The sequence below is a fragment of the Heterodontus francisci genome, chromosome 38 (assembly GCF_036365525.1).
Source record: "Heterodontus francisci isolate sHetFra1 chromosome 38, sHetFra1.hap1, whole genome shotgun sequence".
Lineage (NCBI taxonomy): Eukaryota > Metazoa > Chordata > Chondrichthyes > Heterodontiformes > Heterodontidae > Heterodontus > Heterodontus francisci.
This window is the reverse complement of record NC_090408.1, coordinates 38,754,899-38,771,768: the sequence shown is the minus strand read 5'-3', so window position 1 is coordinate 38,771,768 and position 16,870 is coordinate 38,754,899. Positions and strand designations below refer to the sequence as shown.

The 16,870-nt window shown below is 39.2% G+C and overlaps 1 protein-coding gene across 12 annotated transcripts in view; it reads left to right on the top strand.

Moving 5' to 3' along the window:
- Nucleotides 1–16,870, top strand: part of map2k5 (mitogen-activated protein kinase kinase 5) — a 352,983-nt gene that overhangs the window by 263,002 nt on the left and 73,111 nt on the right. For 5 of the 12 annotated variants that reach the window (XM_068018166.1, XM_068018162.1, XM_068018165.1 and 2 more), the window contains 3 exons: nt 7,511–7,543; nt 15,381–15,407; nt 15,726–15,758. The exons of 1 other annotated variant lie outside the window; for it this stretch is intronic. In XM_068018166.1, coding sequence (XP_067874267.1) covers nt 7,511–7,543; nt 15,381–15,407; nt 15,726–15,758 — 93 coding nt within the window. The remainder of the gene's footprint in view (nt 1–7,510; nt 7,544–15,380; nt 15,408–15,725; nt 15,759–16,870) is intronic. 6 more of the 12 variants (XM_068018160.1, XM_068018156.1, XM_068018161.1 and 3 more) reach the window with 3 other exon arrangements.

Genomic DNA, 16,870 nt, shown 5'->3' with positions numbered 1-16,870 from the left:
AGAAGGTGAGTTTGTAGAATGTTCTCGGGACAGTTTCTTTGAGCAATACGTTGTGGAACTGACTAGGTGTAAAGCTATCTTAGATCTAGTATTGTGTAATGAAGCAAGATTAATTAGTAATATCATAGTAAAAGATCCACTGGGAAATAGTGATCACAATACTATTTAATTCCACGTTAAGTTTGAAAGTGCCATACTCCAATCATAAACAAGAATCTTAAACTTAAACAAAGCCAATTACATAGGTATGAGGGGAGAATTGGCGAAGGTAAATTGGGTAAATAGATTAAAAGGTATGGCGGTTAATCAACAGTGGAAAACCTTTAAAGAAACAATTCAAAATGTTCAACAAAAATACATTCCATTGAAAAACAAAACTCAGCAAGAAAGACCAATCCGTGGCACACTCAGAAAGTTTTGGATCGTATTCGATTTTTAAAAAGATGCTTTCAATGTTGCAAAAAGTAGCAAGTCTGAGGATTGGGAGTGTTTTGGAAACCAGCAAAGGGCCACCAAAAAGTTGATTTTGAAAAAAAGGGAAAAATAGAATATGAGAGTAAACTAGCCAGTAATATAAAACAGATTGTAAGAACTTTTATAGGTATATAAAAAGGAAGAGAGTAGCTAAAGTAAACATTGGTCCCTTGGAAGCAGAGACAGGAGAAAGTATCATGGGGAATGAGGAAATGGCAGAGGCATTAAACAGATATTTTGTATCTGTCTTCACAGTAGAAGGCACAAGTTTCATACCAGAAATAGACAGGAACCTAGGGGCTGAAAAGGGCGAGGAAATTAATATCAGCAGAGAAATTTTGGAGAAACTTAAGGAACTAAAATCTGACACCCCAGGACCTGATGGCCTACGCCCTAGGGTTCTAAATGAAATAGTTGCTGAAGTAGTGGATGCACTAGCAATGATTTTCCAAAATTCCTTAGATTTGGGAACAGTCCCATCAAATTGGAAGTTGGCACATGTTACACCGCTTTTCGAGAAAGGAAAGAGAAAACCGTGAACTACAAGCCAGTTAGCCTAAGATCAGTCATTGGGAAAATGCTGGAATCTATTATTAAAGAAGTCAATGCACTTAGAAATGCACAGTATGATTAGAACAAGTCAACATGATTTTACTAAAGGGAAATCCTGTTTGACAAATTTATTATAGTTTTTTGAGGATGTAACCAGTAGGGTAGATAAAAGGAACCAGTAGATCCAGTATAGCTGGATTTCCAAAAGGTATTCAATAAAATGCCACACAAAAGGTTAATAGGCAAGATAAGGGCTCATGGAGTTGGGGGTACTATATTAGCATGGATAGAGGATTGGTTAACGGATAGGAAGCAGAGAGTGGACATAAATGGGGCACTTTCAACTTGGCAGACAGTGAATAGTGAAGTGCCGCAAGGATCAGTGCTGGGGTCTCAGCTATTTACAATCTATATTAGTGACTTCAATAAAGAGATAGAGAGTAAATTATGTAAGTTTGCTGATGATACAAAGGTAGGTGGAAAGGTAAGCTGTGGGGAGGATACAGAGAGGCTGCAAAGTGATATAGGCGGGTTAAGTGAGTGGGCAACAAGATATCAGATGGAGTATAATGTAGCGAAGTGTGAAGTTATTCACTTTGGTCGTAAGAATAGAAAAGCAGTGTATTTTTTAAAAGGTATGAATCTTGAGTGTTGATGTACAGAGAGACCTGGGTGTGCTTGTAAAAGGAATGCAGAAAGTTAGCATGCAGGTACAGCAGTCAGTTAGGAAGGCAAATGGCATGTTGGTCTTTATTGCAAGGGGATTGGAGAATTGGAATAGAGAAGTCTTGCTACAGTTGAACAGGATTTTGGTGAGACCACATCTGGAGTTCTATGTGCAGTATTGGTCTCCATATTTAAGAAAGGATGTATTGAATTGGAGGCGGTACAGCAAAGGTTTGCTAAATTGAAAGCAAAGGTTTGCTAAATTGAAAGCAAAGGTTTGCTAAATTGGTCTCTGGGATGGGGGGGGGGGGGGGGGGTTGTCCTATGATGAAATGCTGAGTAAATTGGGCCTAGATTCTCTAAGTTTAGAAGAGTGAGAGGCAACCTCATTGAAACATGCAAGATTCTGAAGGGGCTTGATAGACAATGAGAGATTGTTTCCACTGGTCAAGGAATCTAAAACACACGGGCAGGGTCTCAGAGTAAGGGGCTGATCATTTAGGACTGAGATGAGGAGAAAGTACTTCACTCAAAGAGTTGTGAATCTTTGGAATTCTCTACCCTAGAGGGTTGTGGATGCTCCATCATGGAATACATTTAAGGCTGGAATAGACCGATCTTTGGTGTCTCAGGGAAACAAGGGATATGGCGAGCGGGTGGGAAAGTGGAGTTGAAGCCAAAGATCAGCCATGATCGTATTGAATGGTGGAGCAGGTTCGATGGGCCATATGGTCTACTCCTATTTCTTGTGTTCTTGGAAAAAAGATTTACAAGTATGGTTCCAGGGATCAGGGACTTCAGTTACGTGGATAGATAGGAGAAACTAGGGTTGTTCTCCTTGGAGAAGAGAGAGTTGAGAGGAGATTTGCTAGAAGTGGTCAAAACCATGAGTGGTCTAGACAAAGTTGATAGAGAGAAACTGTTCCCATTGATGGTAGAGTCACAAACCAGAGGACACCAATTTAAAGTCATTTCAAAAGAACCAAAAGTGACAAGAGGAAAAGAAAATTATGCAGTGAGTAGTTAGGATCTGGAATGCACTACCTGAGAGTGTGATGGAGGCATATGCACTTGGGGCTTTCAAAAGGGAATTGGATAACCGCCTGAAGAGAGAAATTTGCAGGGCTACAGGGAAAGGGCAGGGGAGTGGGACTAGCTGAGTTGCTCTTGCAGAGAGTCAGCACAGACACCATGGGTTGAATGGCCTCCTTCTGTGCTGTAATGTAACCATTCTATGATTTCTTTTGAAAGAAGCTGCAGTTAAAAGCATATAACACCAGAGCCTCCAAAAAAAATCCTTGTCTGCTGTCTGAGAAATTAAGGGAGCTGTAATTTGAGATGAAGAGAAAAAAAACTATAAATACTGGAAACTGAGATATAAAGAGTAAATGTTTTAGTACTGTTCTGATAACCTGTCTTTTCCCTGAACTGAAACTTATACTGAAGTGTTAAGTCCCCATCATGGTGTGGTACATTCTTATAATGCTGTACACCAACTTTCAGGTAACCAAATAAAGCTCACTGGTTCTCTGTCACTAAAGCAGAAATACTTTTCTGAATTTCACCACATATCAAGAAAGCAGGTTGTGCTTTTAAATTTAAAAATAAATATCAGTTAAAATGAAAAGTGCAGAGAAACTGAAGATTAAAGTTTAGTTTGTTTTGAGGCTTCTGATATTTTCTAATACTATGCAAGTGTGTACTCCAGTGCATAAATTCATCTGATTAATTGTGATATAGTTTTGCACCTGATTTCTGGTTGTACATCATTGCCCTTTTAAGAACATTTGAAGCATAGTCCACCGTTACTTAGGGTGGGTTTAACTATTGGAGTTGAAGCACAGGAAAGCATAGAGTGACCCACAATTGTTTTTGCCACAAAAGGCACTTGTGGAGATGGAAGGTGTTTCTTTTTGTTTGAGAGGCAAAATATTTCAAGTATTAGAAATAAATTGTATTTTATTTTCAGATCAATCAATTGTGCATGTCCGGACTGCATGTGAAACAGAAATCCAAAGTTTAATCTGTATGAAAACTTTGGGCTTTCTTGAATGTGGCCAAGATATAGAACCTGTTTAGTCAGTCCACAAACACGAATTTAGTTATTTTTAAATATTTCATTTCCCAAATTGAAGCAAAAGTGTTTTTTTTATTATTTTCTCGAGTGCATTTTGTTTGAATAATGAGTTTTCTGACGAGTGGTTTTACTTTGTGGGGCATATGCAACTTTAGAATGAATAAGCACTGATTGAATTTCTATAATATAAGCTGACACAATAATTAGCCCTATTAATTGCTTTATCCTATTCTAATGAGATGTTTTGGTACTCTCCACTGGTGTAAGGAGTTTGGTCAGTCTATTCTATCCCCAAACCTGACTGCAGTATTCTACAAAACATTTAGGGCCCAATTTTCCCACTCTGTTTTCAGCTACAAATGCTAATTAAACCCAAAGCAAGCACAAAATATGCTTGTGTCCATTTTGCAACATTTACTTCTCCCTGTCGCCTCTAAAAAAAAATGGCTAGACTGAAGGGAGGGAGCAAGCCAGTTGCCTTTGGAGCAGATCACGTCAGTGCACTCCACCAGTCTAGTTTCTAATTGTTTTTATGGCTCCAATGCTATGGTAAAAATGAAAATAGCACCTAATAATTGTCCCTCTGCAGCGATATGATTTTACATTTTTTTTTAAGTATTGAAAGGCATTTAGCGCACAGCCTGTTCTCCCCATCAAGAGAAACGTTTAATTAATATATATTTTTGTAGCTTTCTCTTGCGCTTAAAAACCTTTTTTGGGGTGGGGGAATTTGCTCTGTGTGCTATCAGTAACAGAATCATAAACCACTTTATAAAAAAAGTTTATAATTTTCTTACACATAACCTACAAAGGAAATCCATGTCTAGGGAGGCTCTTCTAGAACCACTCTTGGACAGCATACAAGAAAAGTTATGCCCACTGATATGCAATCACTCTCACTTAATTCAAATTTCTCTTTCCATTACTACTTTTCTTTTCTCTCTGTAATTGATACGATGATGTTTGGTGCTTTTCAATCTTGCTCCTAAGCTCCAAATCATAGAACGTTACTGCACAAAACAAGTTATTCAGCTACCAATTCTGTGCTAGTATCTTTCTCTACATGAGCCACCTAGCCTAATCCCACTTTATTGATAAAAGATTGAAAGCCCCATATGAGCAATTTTGTATCAAATAGTAGATGGGGGGAATGTAGTTTACTTGGATTGTGATCACAGGGGGTGTTTGAGTGTACACTTGCTGTGTGTTCCTTGTTATTTTTAAATGAATGAACTAATGCCCTAGGAGTTCCATAGTTCTGAGGTACTGAGAAAGAATGAGTCAGAAGAAGATAGTACAGCGAATCTTGATTTCATAACAGTGCAGTTACACAGAGGAGGAAAAATGTGTAGGAAGGCATGTTGGCAGCTTAGTAGAAACAAGAGCAAAATTCAGAGGGATACTGATCAGACAGTATCTATACACAATAGAGAGCAATAGACGTAGTGTTAATGGAGTATCTATTAATTTACACAAGCGTAGTACTAAAGTAGTTTCTATAAATAGATAAAGGCCCGTTAATGTACTTTTTTGACTACCTATGAAGAAAAATTTTAATCTTGTGGCTATACTTTCAATTTGCGGATAGAAGGGGAGGAATTAGAGCAACAAAAACTCCAGTTTTGTATAGTTTGCAATAACTTCTCTGCTTTATATCAGCCTTAAATCTAAGTTGATACCAGTAAACTCAGCCCTTCCAGATTATATGAACTTGGTCTTATCTGTATGCATTTAGTTCTTTCACTCATTGACATTTCCTTTTAAAAGGCATAATTTTTCCATTGCATTCTTTTGTATAATGTATTTTTTACCCCCAGGAGAGCTTTACTGCATATTGATGTCTTCAGTCCATGCGATTGTATAGTTAACTAATCAGAGTGTCTGGGTGCACTTACTTGGACATGATTAAAGGACACTTGAGAGCAATTCCACAGAAATACTGGCAGATACTCCAAGACTTTGGATAGTTTAAATAGATAACAGTTGCAGGTGGTGATATTTGGAGGGGGAAAACAAATATTTGGTTCTGTCAGTTTCTCCAATGGAGGATGAAACAATGGACCCCATTTAAAGATACCAATTCATATGTTTTTTTTGCCCGAGAATTCCTGCCTCCTATTTTTGACCCCTCCTTCCTCCATCACTCAGGGACAGGTCAATCTGAACTACATAGTTCTTCCATGCTGCTCCATGATCAAAAAAACCTCAATGGGTGCTTTTTGTTTCTCCTTCTAGCAAGCAGAAAAACCCAGGAAATTACGACAATCAAGTTCACTTGTTAAATTGATGCTAGAATTATAAGTCGCGTGCTATAGTCCAGCTCCAAAAGGCCCCAGACATTGAATGCTCAGTTTTAATCTTATTTTTAAAAAGTTACTTTATTGCCCCATGAAAATGCATTAAGCTCAAGTTAAAAGTGTGGAGTTGAGCAATTCTACTGGAGATGTGCTATGCTATGTAAGTGCCAATCATATTCCTGAAATATATAAAACCTCACGTGCAACCTGTGAAAAGCTTTGTCACCCAAATAATTAGAGAGCACTCCAATATCGGTTTCTTCAATGAACAGACAATGGTCTGAAAAGCAGTGAATTTTCACTAGGTGATAAAAATATTAGAGATAAAAATTTGTCAACTGATATGGGAAGATTTGACCTGGGTCACTGGTAAATCTCTGAGAAGAGCTTAAGGGCAAGTCATAATTCCAGTGAAGAAGTGAGAGATGAAAGCTATAGCTGGTTTCTTCTGTAAGTTACGTTTCAAGTAGGTGAATCCATTTTACCTCTGATTGTGCTTTTGATAATCATGTAAAAGGGAACAGTGGAAGATCCACACAGCCACTTTCCGTCAAAAAATATTGCCATGGCAACTGAAATCGGAAAAAAAAACTGACAGTGAAAGTCATCCTTTTTTTTTATTCCTTCTCCTTAACCAGAGGCATTGATTAAATGGTGAACTGCCACGGGAAAACTGGCAAAGTACTCAGTCCTCGGATACAATTCATTGAAAACGAGGCAGAAGGATGATAAGTGAAAACTGAAAATGCTGGAAATCTGAAATAGAAGCAGAAAAGGTTGTAATGCACAGCAGGTCCATCAGCATCGATAAAGTTAAACAATGGGTTGTAATTTTAGGGGCAAAAAACCTTTGTCAGAACTGGTGAATTTCTGGTGAAATGTCTACATCCAAAACATCTCTACTTTATCCTCTTGTGGAGGATGCTGGTTTGAAATCAGTCATAAGTTTTCTAATAGCAGATGTGCTGCTTTTTTCAACAGAAGAGTTGTCCTTACTTCCTCCCCACTTGTTGCAAAAAGTAAGCAAACTAATCTTCAAGCTGATGGTAGCTTTTTTTCAGTTGAGATCAGGGTTGTGTATGGAGGAATTAATTCCCTCCCTGGTGAAAGTAAGTGCTTCACCTACATAACAAGTGGCTGCACTTCAAAAATAATTCTTTGGTTGTAGCTCACTTTGAGACATCCTGAGAACATGACGAGGTGCTATATAAATGCAAGTTATTTTCATGTATTGTAAGGTATATGTGGCAAGTTACATTTTGACATTTTTTTAATAATTAGCTTCCTCTTTCTGGTTTGAAAGAAACAGTTTTCTTACAAAGTCATAAGTGTGCATATATATTTATAAACACTAAGTTTTGTGATATTTAATACTATACTGTGTATTTCATACACAGAATAGTATTTTTGGTTCTGATTATCATTTTTGCACTTAAACTGGCAGGTGCTAAGACCTGGGGAAGTTCTGAATGAAGTGGTAGGTTCCCAAATGCAGCTTTGGCTTTTTTGTGCGATCAACAAGCTTCCTGTTTCTTACCCCTGCTGCCATCTTTGTTTGCCTCTCTTCGTTCGACAGCCTAGTCTGGGTTCTCTTGGCAGTTTTCAGCATCTGCTTCAAATCTGCTTCTTGCTGTTTTGGAATGCTTTCATCCAACAAAGACATTGATCCTGCTCTAGGACAAAGTGGTGAAGGGACGAATAACATCAGGGAAATGATTTAAAAGATGGAATGGAAAAATATGCAAATGAGAAAAAAGGTTAAAAATAAGGAATACAATTTTTATGGACTGTTAGGATAGCTAATAATTTTTTTGAAAATTCCGGGAAATTATGAACAGATCCATTTAAATCTAAGACCAATAATAATTTTACTTTTGGTGGTTTAGGTGAAGGAACTGCTCATTTTGTACTTGTTTCTGGTTGGGATTTTAGTTATTAATACAAATGCCGAAACTTTCACCAAATAAAAACAATACTGGAAAGACTGGCTGTGCTTAGAGTCGATAAGTTGCCTGGTCGGATGGCTTGCATCTCAGGTTGCTAAAGGAAGCAGCAGTGGAGATAGCAGAAGGGTTGGCCATAATTTTCCAATCTTCCCTAGATACACAGGGGAGGTGCCAGAGGATTGGAGAGTGGCAAATGTGGCACCCTTATTCAAGAAAGGGTGTAAGGACATTCCTAGTAACTATAGGCTGGTCAGTTTAACATCAGTGGTGGGTAAGGTTTTAGAAACAATAATCAGGGAAAAAAATCAACAGGTACTTGGAGAGATTTGAGTAAATTAAGGAGAGCCAGCATGAATTTGTAAAAGGCAGTTCATGCTTGACTAATCTAATTGAATTTTTTGATAAAATAACTGAGAAGCTTGATGAAGGGAAAGCAATGGATGTTGTCTATATGGATTTTAAGAAAGCAATTGACAACACACCACATAAAAGGCTGGTTAACAAAACTGAGGTTCATGGAATAGGACGATCAGTATCAGCTTGGATTTTTAAAAATTGGCTTAAGGACAGAAAACAGCGAGTTGTGGTAAATGGTTATTTTCAGACTGGAGGGTGGTTCCCAAGGTTCAATGCTAGGACCACTGCTTTTTTTGATACAGGTAAATGACTTGAATATTGGAATACAGAGTAAAACATCAAAAGTTGCCGATGATAGCAAACATGGAGGTGTGGATGACAGCGAGGATGATACCAATGGACTGCAACAGGGCATAGATAGGCTAGCAGAATAGGCAGACAAGTGGCAGATAGAATTTAATGCAAAGAAGTGTGAGGTGATGCAGTTTGGCAGAAGGGATAGGGAGAGGCAATATAGACTAAATGGCACAGATAAAGAGTGTACAGGGATAGAGGGTACTGGGGGTTCATGGGAATAGATTTTGAAGGTGGCGGGACATATTGAGAGAGTAGTTAGAAAAGCATATGAGATCTTGGGCTTCATAAGTAGAGGTATTGAGTACAAAAGCAGGGAAGTTATGCTGAACCTGTATAATGCTCTGGTCAGGTCACAAGTAGAGTATTGCGTCCAGTTCTGGTCACCATACTTTAGGAAAGACGTAAGTGTCCTTGAGAGGGTGCAGAGGAAATTTACCAGAGTGATTCTAGGGAGAAGGAGTTTAGCTGCAAGGTTAGGTTGGAGAAGCTGGAGTTTTCTCCTTGGAGCAAAGGAGATTGAAGGGAGCTTTGATAGGGGTGTACAAGATTATGACAGGTTTAGATAAGGTAGACAAAGAAAAGCTGTTTCCATTAGCTGATGGTACAAGGACTAGGGGACACAGAGGTTTTGGGCAATAGATGCAGAGGGAATGTGAGGAAGAACTTTCTTACGCAAAGTGGTAATGACCTGGAACACGCTGTCTACAAGGGTGGTGGAAGCGGAGCCGATCAATGATTTCAAAAGGAAATTGGATGGCACTTGAGGAAAGTAAACTTGCAGGGCTATGGGGCTAGAGCAAGGGAATTTGACTGAATGCCAGCTCTCAGTAGAGCAGTCAATGGGTCAAATGGCCTCCTGTGCTGTTATGACAATATGAAACTTGAAACCAGTCCATCCCAGTGATTCTGTAAAATGAACATCTTACTTAAATATTTCCCCAACGTGGAAAAATTAAAAATTGAATGCAATATTGGCACATATATCGCACACTGATTTAAAAATTACTTGAACTGCTCCATTAACTCCTTGCAAGTCGATATGTAAAGTGTGATCATTCTTAAGAGGCTGGAGATGTGATTTCTGTGACACTCAATTTTGCATGTACTAACAGGTGCAAATTAAACTGTCTTTCTAAACACAACTAATTATTTTCGCGTTTGAGAATATTACAAACTGAAACAGTCCTGTTTAATTTTAACTTTTGTCTTGCTGCAGAAGAGAATCTGAAATTCTGAAGCAGAAATGTGTGTCTAATTGTGTTCTGGACTGTTCTGCTAGAAACAGGGCCTTTTTTGATGGAGAAGGCAAGGTCCTTGTCAGTTTATTTACCCATAAATTTGTTGCTTCTGTGTTTTAATTGATTTTCCCCTAAAAGTTTCCAACCTTTAACAAAATTAACTTTGTAATTGTCATCACTTTATCAGATGCTGGGCCTTGTGAGAAACTGAGCAACTGCATAACCACCCACTTACCCTGCATTCATGCATGCAAGAAGTGAAGTGTCACCTCAATAAATTCACAGAATCACAGAATAATACAGTGCAGAAGAGGCCCTTTGGCCCATCGAGTCTGCACCGATGCATTAAAGCACCTGACCTGTCTACCTAATCCCATTTGCCAGCACTTGGCCCATAGCCTTGAATGTTATGACGTGCCAAGTGCTCATCCAGGTACTTTTTAAAGGATGTGAGGCAACCTGCATCTACCACCCTCCCAGGCAGGGCATTCCAGACTGTCACCACCCTCTGGGTAAAAAAGTTCTTCCTCAAGTCCCCCTTAAACCTCCCGCCCCTCACCTTAAACTTGTGACCCCCTCATAACTGACCCTTCAACTAAGGGGAACAGCTGCTTCCTATCCACCCTGTCCATGCCCCTCATAATCTTGTACACCTCGATCAGGTCACCCCTCAGTCTTCTCTGCTCCAGCAAAAACAACCCAAGCCTATCCAACCTCTCTTCATAGCTTAAATGTTCCATCCTAGGCAACATCCTGGTGAATCGCCTCTGCACCCCCTCCAATGCAATCACATCCTTTCTATAATGTGGCAACCAGAATTACACACACTACTCCAGCTGTGGCCTTACCAAAGTTCTGTACAACTCCAACATGACCTCCCTGCTTTTGTAATCTATGCCTCGATTGATAAAGGCAAGTGTCCCATATGCCTTTTTCACCACCCTAATTAGCTCTTAATCAAACTTCATAAGTGTTCTCTCTGATCTGCTTGAGAATGGTATGGCTCAAAAGTATGCTTTTTCAAAAAACAAATTGTAATAATTTCCAAGAAATTAAAAAGTTTCATGTCTTATGATGTGTTGTCCACTAAATATATTTCCCCTGCCTTAACTTTTCTCCTCTTTCTGGTTTTTCTTACCCAGCCATCGCCTGTGGCTGAGGAGACAGACATGTAGCTGGCAACTGGTTCCAAGGCTTATGTCAGTGCTCCTCTAGAGCTGGCTATTTGGAGGCATCTTAAGGCTGCCTGGGGATGATACAAATTCCTTTCAGCAACTCCCACGTCAGCAGGAATAAAATCAGCAACCTTGTAGTATGGGAGTTTCAAACCTGTGTCTCACTGCACTATGCACTGGAAATTAGTGCGCATTAATGCATTACAGTCCCATTGCAATTCAACCTACTACAGCACTTCTACAATTAGGTTAACCTTTCAAGCCATAGTTGCTAAGCTGTGTTTCTATCAAATCACTCCTTAACCTTACTAAGATGTTTTAAAAGTTTTTAGTTCATAATTTCTATTCAGATACCAATTTTGCAATACATTTAAAGTCGTGGACCTTTGTCCTCTTGTGATTCATTTTTTCCCTTTTAATTATGTTTTTATATTTATAGCGATAGTCTCATCATCTTTTTGAATACTTTATATCTTAATTATCAATGAACCATCAGAGAACTCTTAAATTCCCTCACACACTCAAGTTACCAATGAAGATGCCAGCAGTGAACTGGCTTGGATTCTATCTAACCTAACTTGGTTGTTTTTGAATTTTGAAGAAACCAATTACAGTGAAACTCCTGTTACTTTCCATTCTCTGGTTTGCCAGTCTTTTCAAGTGTTGATGTGATGATATAATAACATCTTTGCAGCACCACCAACTTGTATATGCATGCTGCAGATGAGAAACCAGTAGGGGTTCTCAATTCACAGCCAGCTAAACAGCCATAGACCATTCCAACAGGTTACCGTTGATCTCGTATACATTTGTATTGGTTTCCCATTGCCAATTCTTGCCCCAGTCTAAAAGGGACATTAGTAGTTACCTTAAACCTATAATTAGAATTAATCACAAAAACAAATATTAAAGCAATAATACTGTGTCTACCAAAGATGTTCTGGTGCAGTGTGAATGTGATGATCTTGGGCCCCTTTTAAATTCTACATCTTTCTCAATTAACACCTTCGTGGCAGAAGAGGGCTAATATTCTCCTTATGATTCTGGCACACATTTCTGGTTCTGCATCCTATAAAACTATTATTGGAAAATATTTTGCATTCATTTTGATAATATACAGATTCATAATATTGTTTGTATACTCATTTATTTTTGAAGTATACATATGTGTAATATATATATATTACACAGATCAAATATTCAAAATTAATTGGGGTAATTTTTAAAGGAAAGCACATCAGATGTGAATGTATATGCTGGTTATTTTTTCAGAATAGGTTCTCAGCCCCACCTTACTTTACGTATCAAATTTGGTTTCAAGCAAGTTTTTGTTGAGGGAACAAAGAGAAGAGAAAGAGTAAGTGAGGGAGGGGGGTGGGGGGGGGGGGGGGGGGCGAAGGGAGAGAGGTAGGTGAAGTTTTATAGAAACCCCTTTAAAAACATCTTTATAACCCAAACTGGCAAGCTTTACAGTCAGAGTGTCTGCATGGGCAATTAGAGATATATTGAAGCCATTGGACCACAACATGTCAGTAATACTCTTTACATAGAATGTCGGTCTGAATTAATCTAACCATCTAGAAATGTTTAGGTAGAACATCTACCTTTAATAAAATGTAACTGCAAGTAAGTAAAGTAAGATGTTGCACTTTGCTTGAGGGGCAGGGTGCAAAGTCCCCCTGAGCTGCCTGATTCCACTTTTCTAAAATGTTGATAACAATTTAAAACATAATTCAGTCTTAAACGCAGTTTATCCGAAGTAGAGCTGATAGCTAATACCCCTGACGAGCAGATCTCTCCAGTACTTATAAAGTGGTCGGTGGCGGGGGGTGGAGAAAGCAAAAGCAAGGTTACACAATTGTATTTAATTGATAGAATGAACCAATTATACTCATACTGCATTGTCAGATTCAAGTGAAAATTGAGCCCATGCATTGTGTTACTGTATAATGTAATGAAAAATAATTATATCACAAAGTTGCTTTTTTAATTAGTGCTGTGTTTCTGGGTTGGAGGAGTGGGGATGGGGGGAATGGGTAATGGACCAATCAGAGCATTTCTTTAATATATTTTCATACAAAAGGGTGACAGCACTGTTATGTTTGTTCATTTTAGATTTTCTTGCTGTTAGGCAGCACAATAACCTTGGTATTAATAATTATTAGGGTCTGGGAGCATGTTGGTTTTGAACACTGTCCTTTCATCCTTGGGACATAAATTTGAATCCAGCCCAGCCTACTGGGATGAAAACTCTGCCTATTGGCTGTAAAAGTCCAAGCTATCCCAGCACAGAGTGGGGAGTAGAGTTGAGTTATCCCAGCACAGAGTGGGGAGTAGAGGTGAACTATCCCAGCACAGAGTGGGGTGTAGAGGTAAGCTATCCCAGCACAAAGTGGGGAGTAGAAGTGAGCTATCCAGCACAGAGTGGGGAGTAGAAGAGAGCTATCCCAGCACAGAGTGGGGAGTAGAAGTGAGCTATCCAGCACAGAGTGGGGAGTAGAAGAGAGCTATCCCAGCACAGAGTGGGGAGCGGAGGTGAGCTATCTCAGCACAAAGTGGGGAGTAGAAGTGAGCTATCCAGCACAGAGTGGGGAGCGGAGGTGAGCTATCTCAGCACAAAGTGGGGACAGGCACTTTTGAAAACTTATTTTTCTATACCTGCAATTTGCTGAATCAAGTTAATGCGTGGACTAGGTTATATACATTTGTATAAAAATGGTTTGAAAATGCATTCGAACAAATTATTTAGTCCCTTAGTGTGGTAGTTATTCAATTCAGAATATTTGTTCCAAAGTAAATGTTCATTTCATGTGAAATGAATTTGGACAATTTCAATCCAAATCGTATTGGCTGTTGGCATACAACTGGCCTCAACTCAACACTAAATTGTCAGGCCTTGAAATTCCATGGACCATGATCCTGGCACTTACACCAAATTTGTGTCCACTGGAGCCTTCCAGTGCTGTCCTTACCAGATAATACAGGGCTCTTTTGGGGAGGGCACCTAATTACAATGGAGCTCACACCTGCCCATACCAGTGCAGATGAATTTCCAGCACTTGCCACCCGTTTCCCCCCCCCCCCCGCAAAGCTGGCCGGAACTCCTGTCTCATGCCCCAGAAACTCTCCAAATCAGCCCACTTTGTATGGGAACCGCATAAAAATAGCAATCTTAAATCGCAGTTCTGGGGTTCAAGACACTTGCCAGGCAAGGACCATGAGGATGGGTCCCAGTTCTGTCTGGTTAGCAACCTGTATGCTTCTTTTTGATGCATGAACCAGATGCCACTTGAATGCCAGCTTCTGACTGACGGGCTGGAGTTTCCTGTGCCCTCTGACATGGAGGACCACAGTTCCCTCCAAAAACACAGACCCTGGAATCAAATCACAGAAGCTAGGACATAATGATGGCAGATGCTGTTTTCCGTGTCCTCCTCTCCTGCCATAACTCCAAAAGCAAAAATATCACATTGGTGTAATGCAGGGTACTTTACTAAAGTTAGATCCAAGACAAGCTTTGGGCTTTACCATGTTATACTTGGCCAGGGAGTGCTTAATGTTAAGACTATGTACTTGAAATAGGAAAATATCCATTTCCCCATTGCAAACATCCTTTGCCTTGGTAAGCAGAAAAATTCACCCAAAAAATGTAATTTCCCTTATATTCAGTGGGAACTGACATAGTTTGAATTTCAGCTAATTCATTGGGGGAGGATGTATGAGTGAAGATTCTAATTAAAAAAAAAATTGCTGCTTTGAAAATTCTAGCTTCATGTGGGGAGAGTGAAGATTGGTCAGATCATTGTAAATTGTGCTCATGTTCAGCGGGTATCACATAACTAGTAGATTTTGTGTTTTGAATCATCTTTTAATTTGAAAGGCTGAGGATTTGAATGCACGGGGAACAAATGTAGCATTTAATCTTGGATTTGTACCAGAGCCAGAGATTGTTATTTATATCGGATGTGTAAACAGCACTGTAACTGTATTATGCTTTCTTTCCACCTCACTTGTATAACCTGGAGGGTACTAAAAAGTGTTCTGCAAAATTAACATTCTGCTGACTTTCGCCTATAAATGAGAAGAATAGCTATTAACATTTGTGTATTTTCATTATGTAAATGGTGTTAACACATGCCCACAAATTGCCACCAGCTATGCAATAATTTTCTCTCAGTGATCGTAATGTGTCCAAGTGAGTCATTTTGATTATGACATGCTAATTACATATTGCCTTTCAGATTCAGAAAAATCAGGGATCTTTAATGGTAAGGTTTTATGAGTTTGCAGAGAAAAAAATTCACTTTTTTTCCTGCTGGCTGCCTTTTTGCATGCTTGAGTGCTTTACTTTAAACTTAGCAAATTGCATTTTTGTTACAACAAGCACTAAAGTGCCTGTAGTAGATTAGGTATCATTAGAAATAATAGAACATCTAGGGTGTCAATGTTTTTATAAGACTTCCGCGCTGTTGATTAATCTTGCAACATTTTACTGCATTAATGATTTTCTCAGTCTACTGTAAAAGACTGCATATAAGCTAATACTTCTCTCTATTCCACCCCCCACCCCCCACTTGCCATTGCAGCCACTACAGTTATTGCAGTGCATCGTTGATGAGGTGAGTCACCGTCTTATGTGCTTTTTCTTCTAAAGTCATTCTTAATGGCCTGGAAAGTTTTATTTATATAATATACACATTTTTTTTTCTTAATGAAGCTCTTGGCTCAAAACAACCTCTTAAGCCCTGCCACCCAGTGCAACCCCTTAGCCATCAAACCTAGCCACGCCAGACCTCTATCGAGCTCAAACCTGACCTTATCCATGTACACCATTCAGGCACCGTAAAGGAACTAGGTAGAGCCATAGCTCGAATTGCTGAATAATTACCTTTAGACTAACCTGAGCAGGAGCCTTCCCAAGAGGCCCAGCTCATTTAATGGCTCTAAAACTCAATCTAGAGGATGTCAGTGGTCATGCTTGATTATTTGCTGTGGTATTTTATGAAAGCAATAAAAAAAGCTTGAGACTAAGAAAAAATAGAGAAGCGTTGACTAATTTCAGGATTTTTTTCCTCTGAATCGGGTCCCTTCAGTGTGACAGGTATTGTGACTGTTTCATGCTGCCTTACCTTAGTTATTTCAGCACTATGAAGGAGTGCTGCTGTGCTCCCTCAGCTTATAATTGACAAGAGACCAGAGATAGCCCCTAAACGGTGATGGTGCTCCACTGTTCTCAAACTGACATTTTGTGTTAAGAAATAGCTGATATTAATGAATTTCTGTGGGGCTTTTTGCCCTGTAAGGTTGAGCTTGGTAAGATAATTTTTTTCTGCCCAGCCCCATCTCCCTCCTCCTTTGCCACTTTATGACCACTGAGGCCCTAGATTCTTGATTGTTTGATTATTTTTATCCAGATTTTTCACAAACTGCAACTGTGCTCTCCCTGAGGCGAGAGAATATTGATTACGCTGTAAAATAACAAAATTTGCACACAGGCTATAACAGATCATCAGGGAGATTTTTTAAGCACCCCCTCCCCCACCCTTTTTCCGGCAGTGTGTCTCAATATACACAGTAAGTGTGTTTGCTGCTTCTGATCCTTTTTCTTTATGCCTGAGCACTTTGCTGACATGTGCTAATAACCAAATGCCAAGAGAGAGTCCAGTTGGTGTTACCACACACTAAACATACTGAACTTGTCCTTTAGCTCATAGATTGCAGGTAATTAATA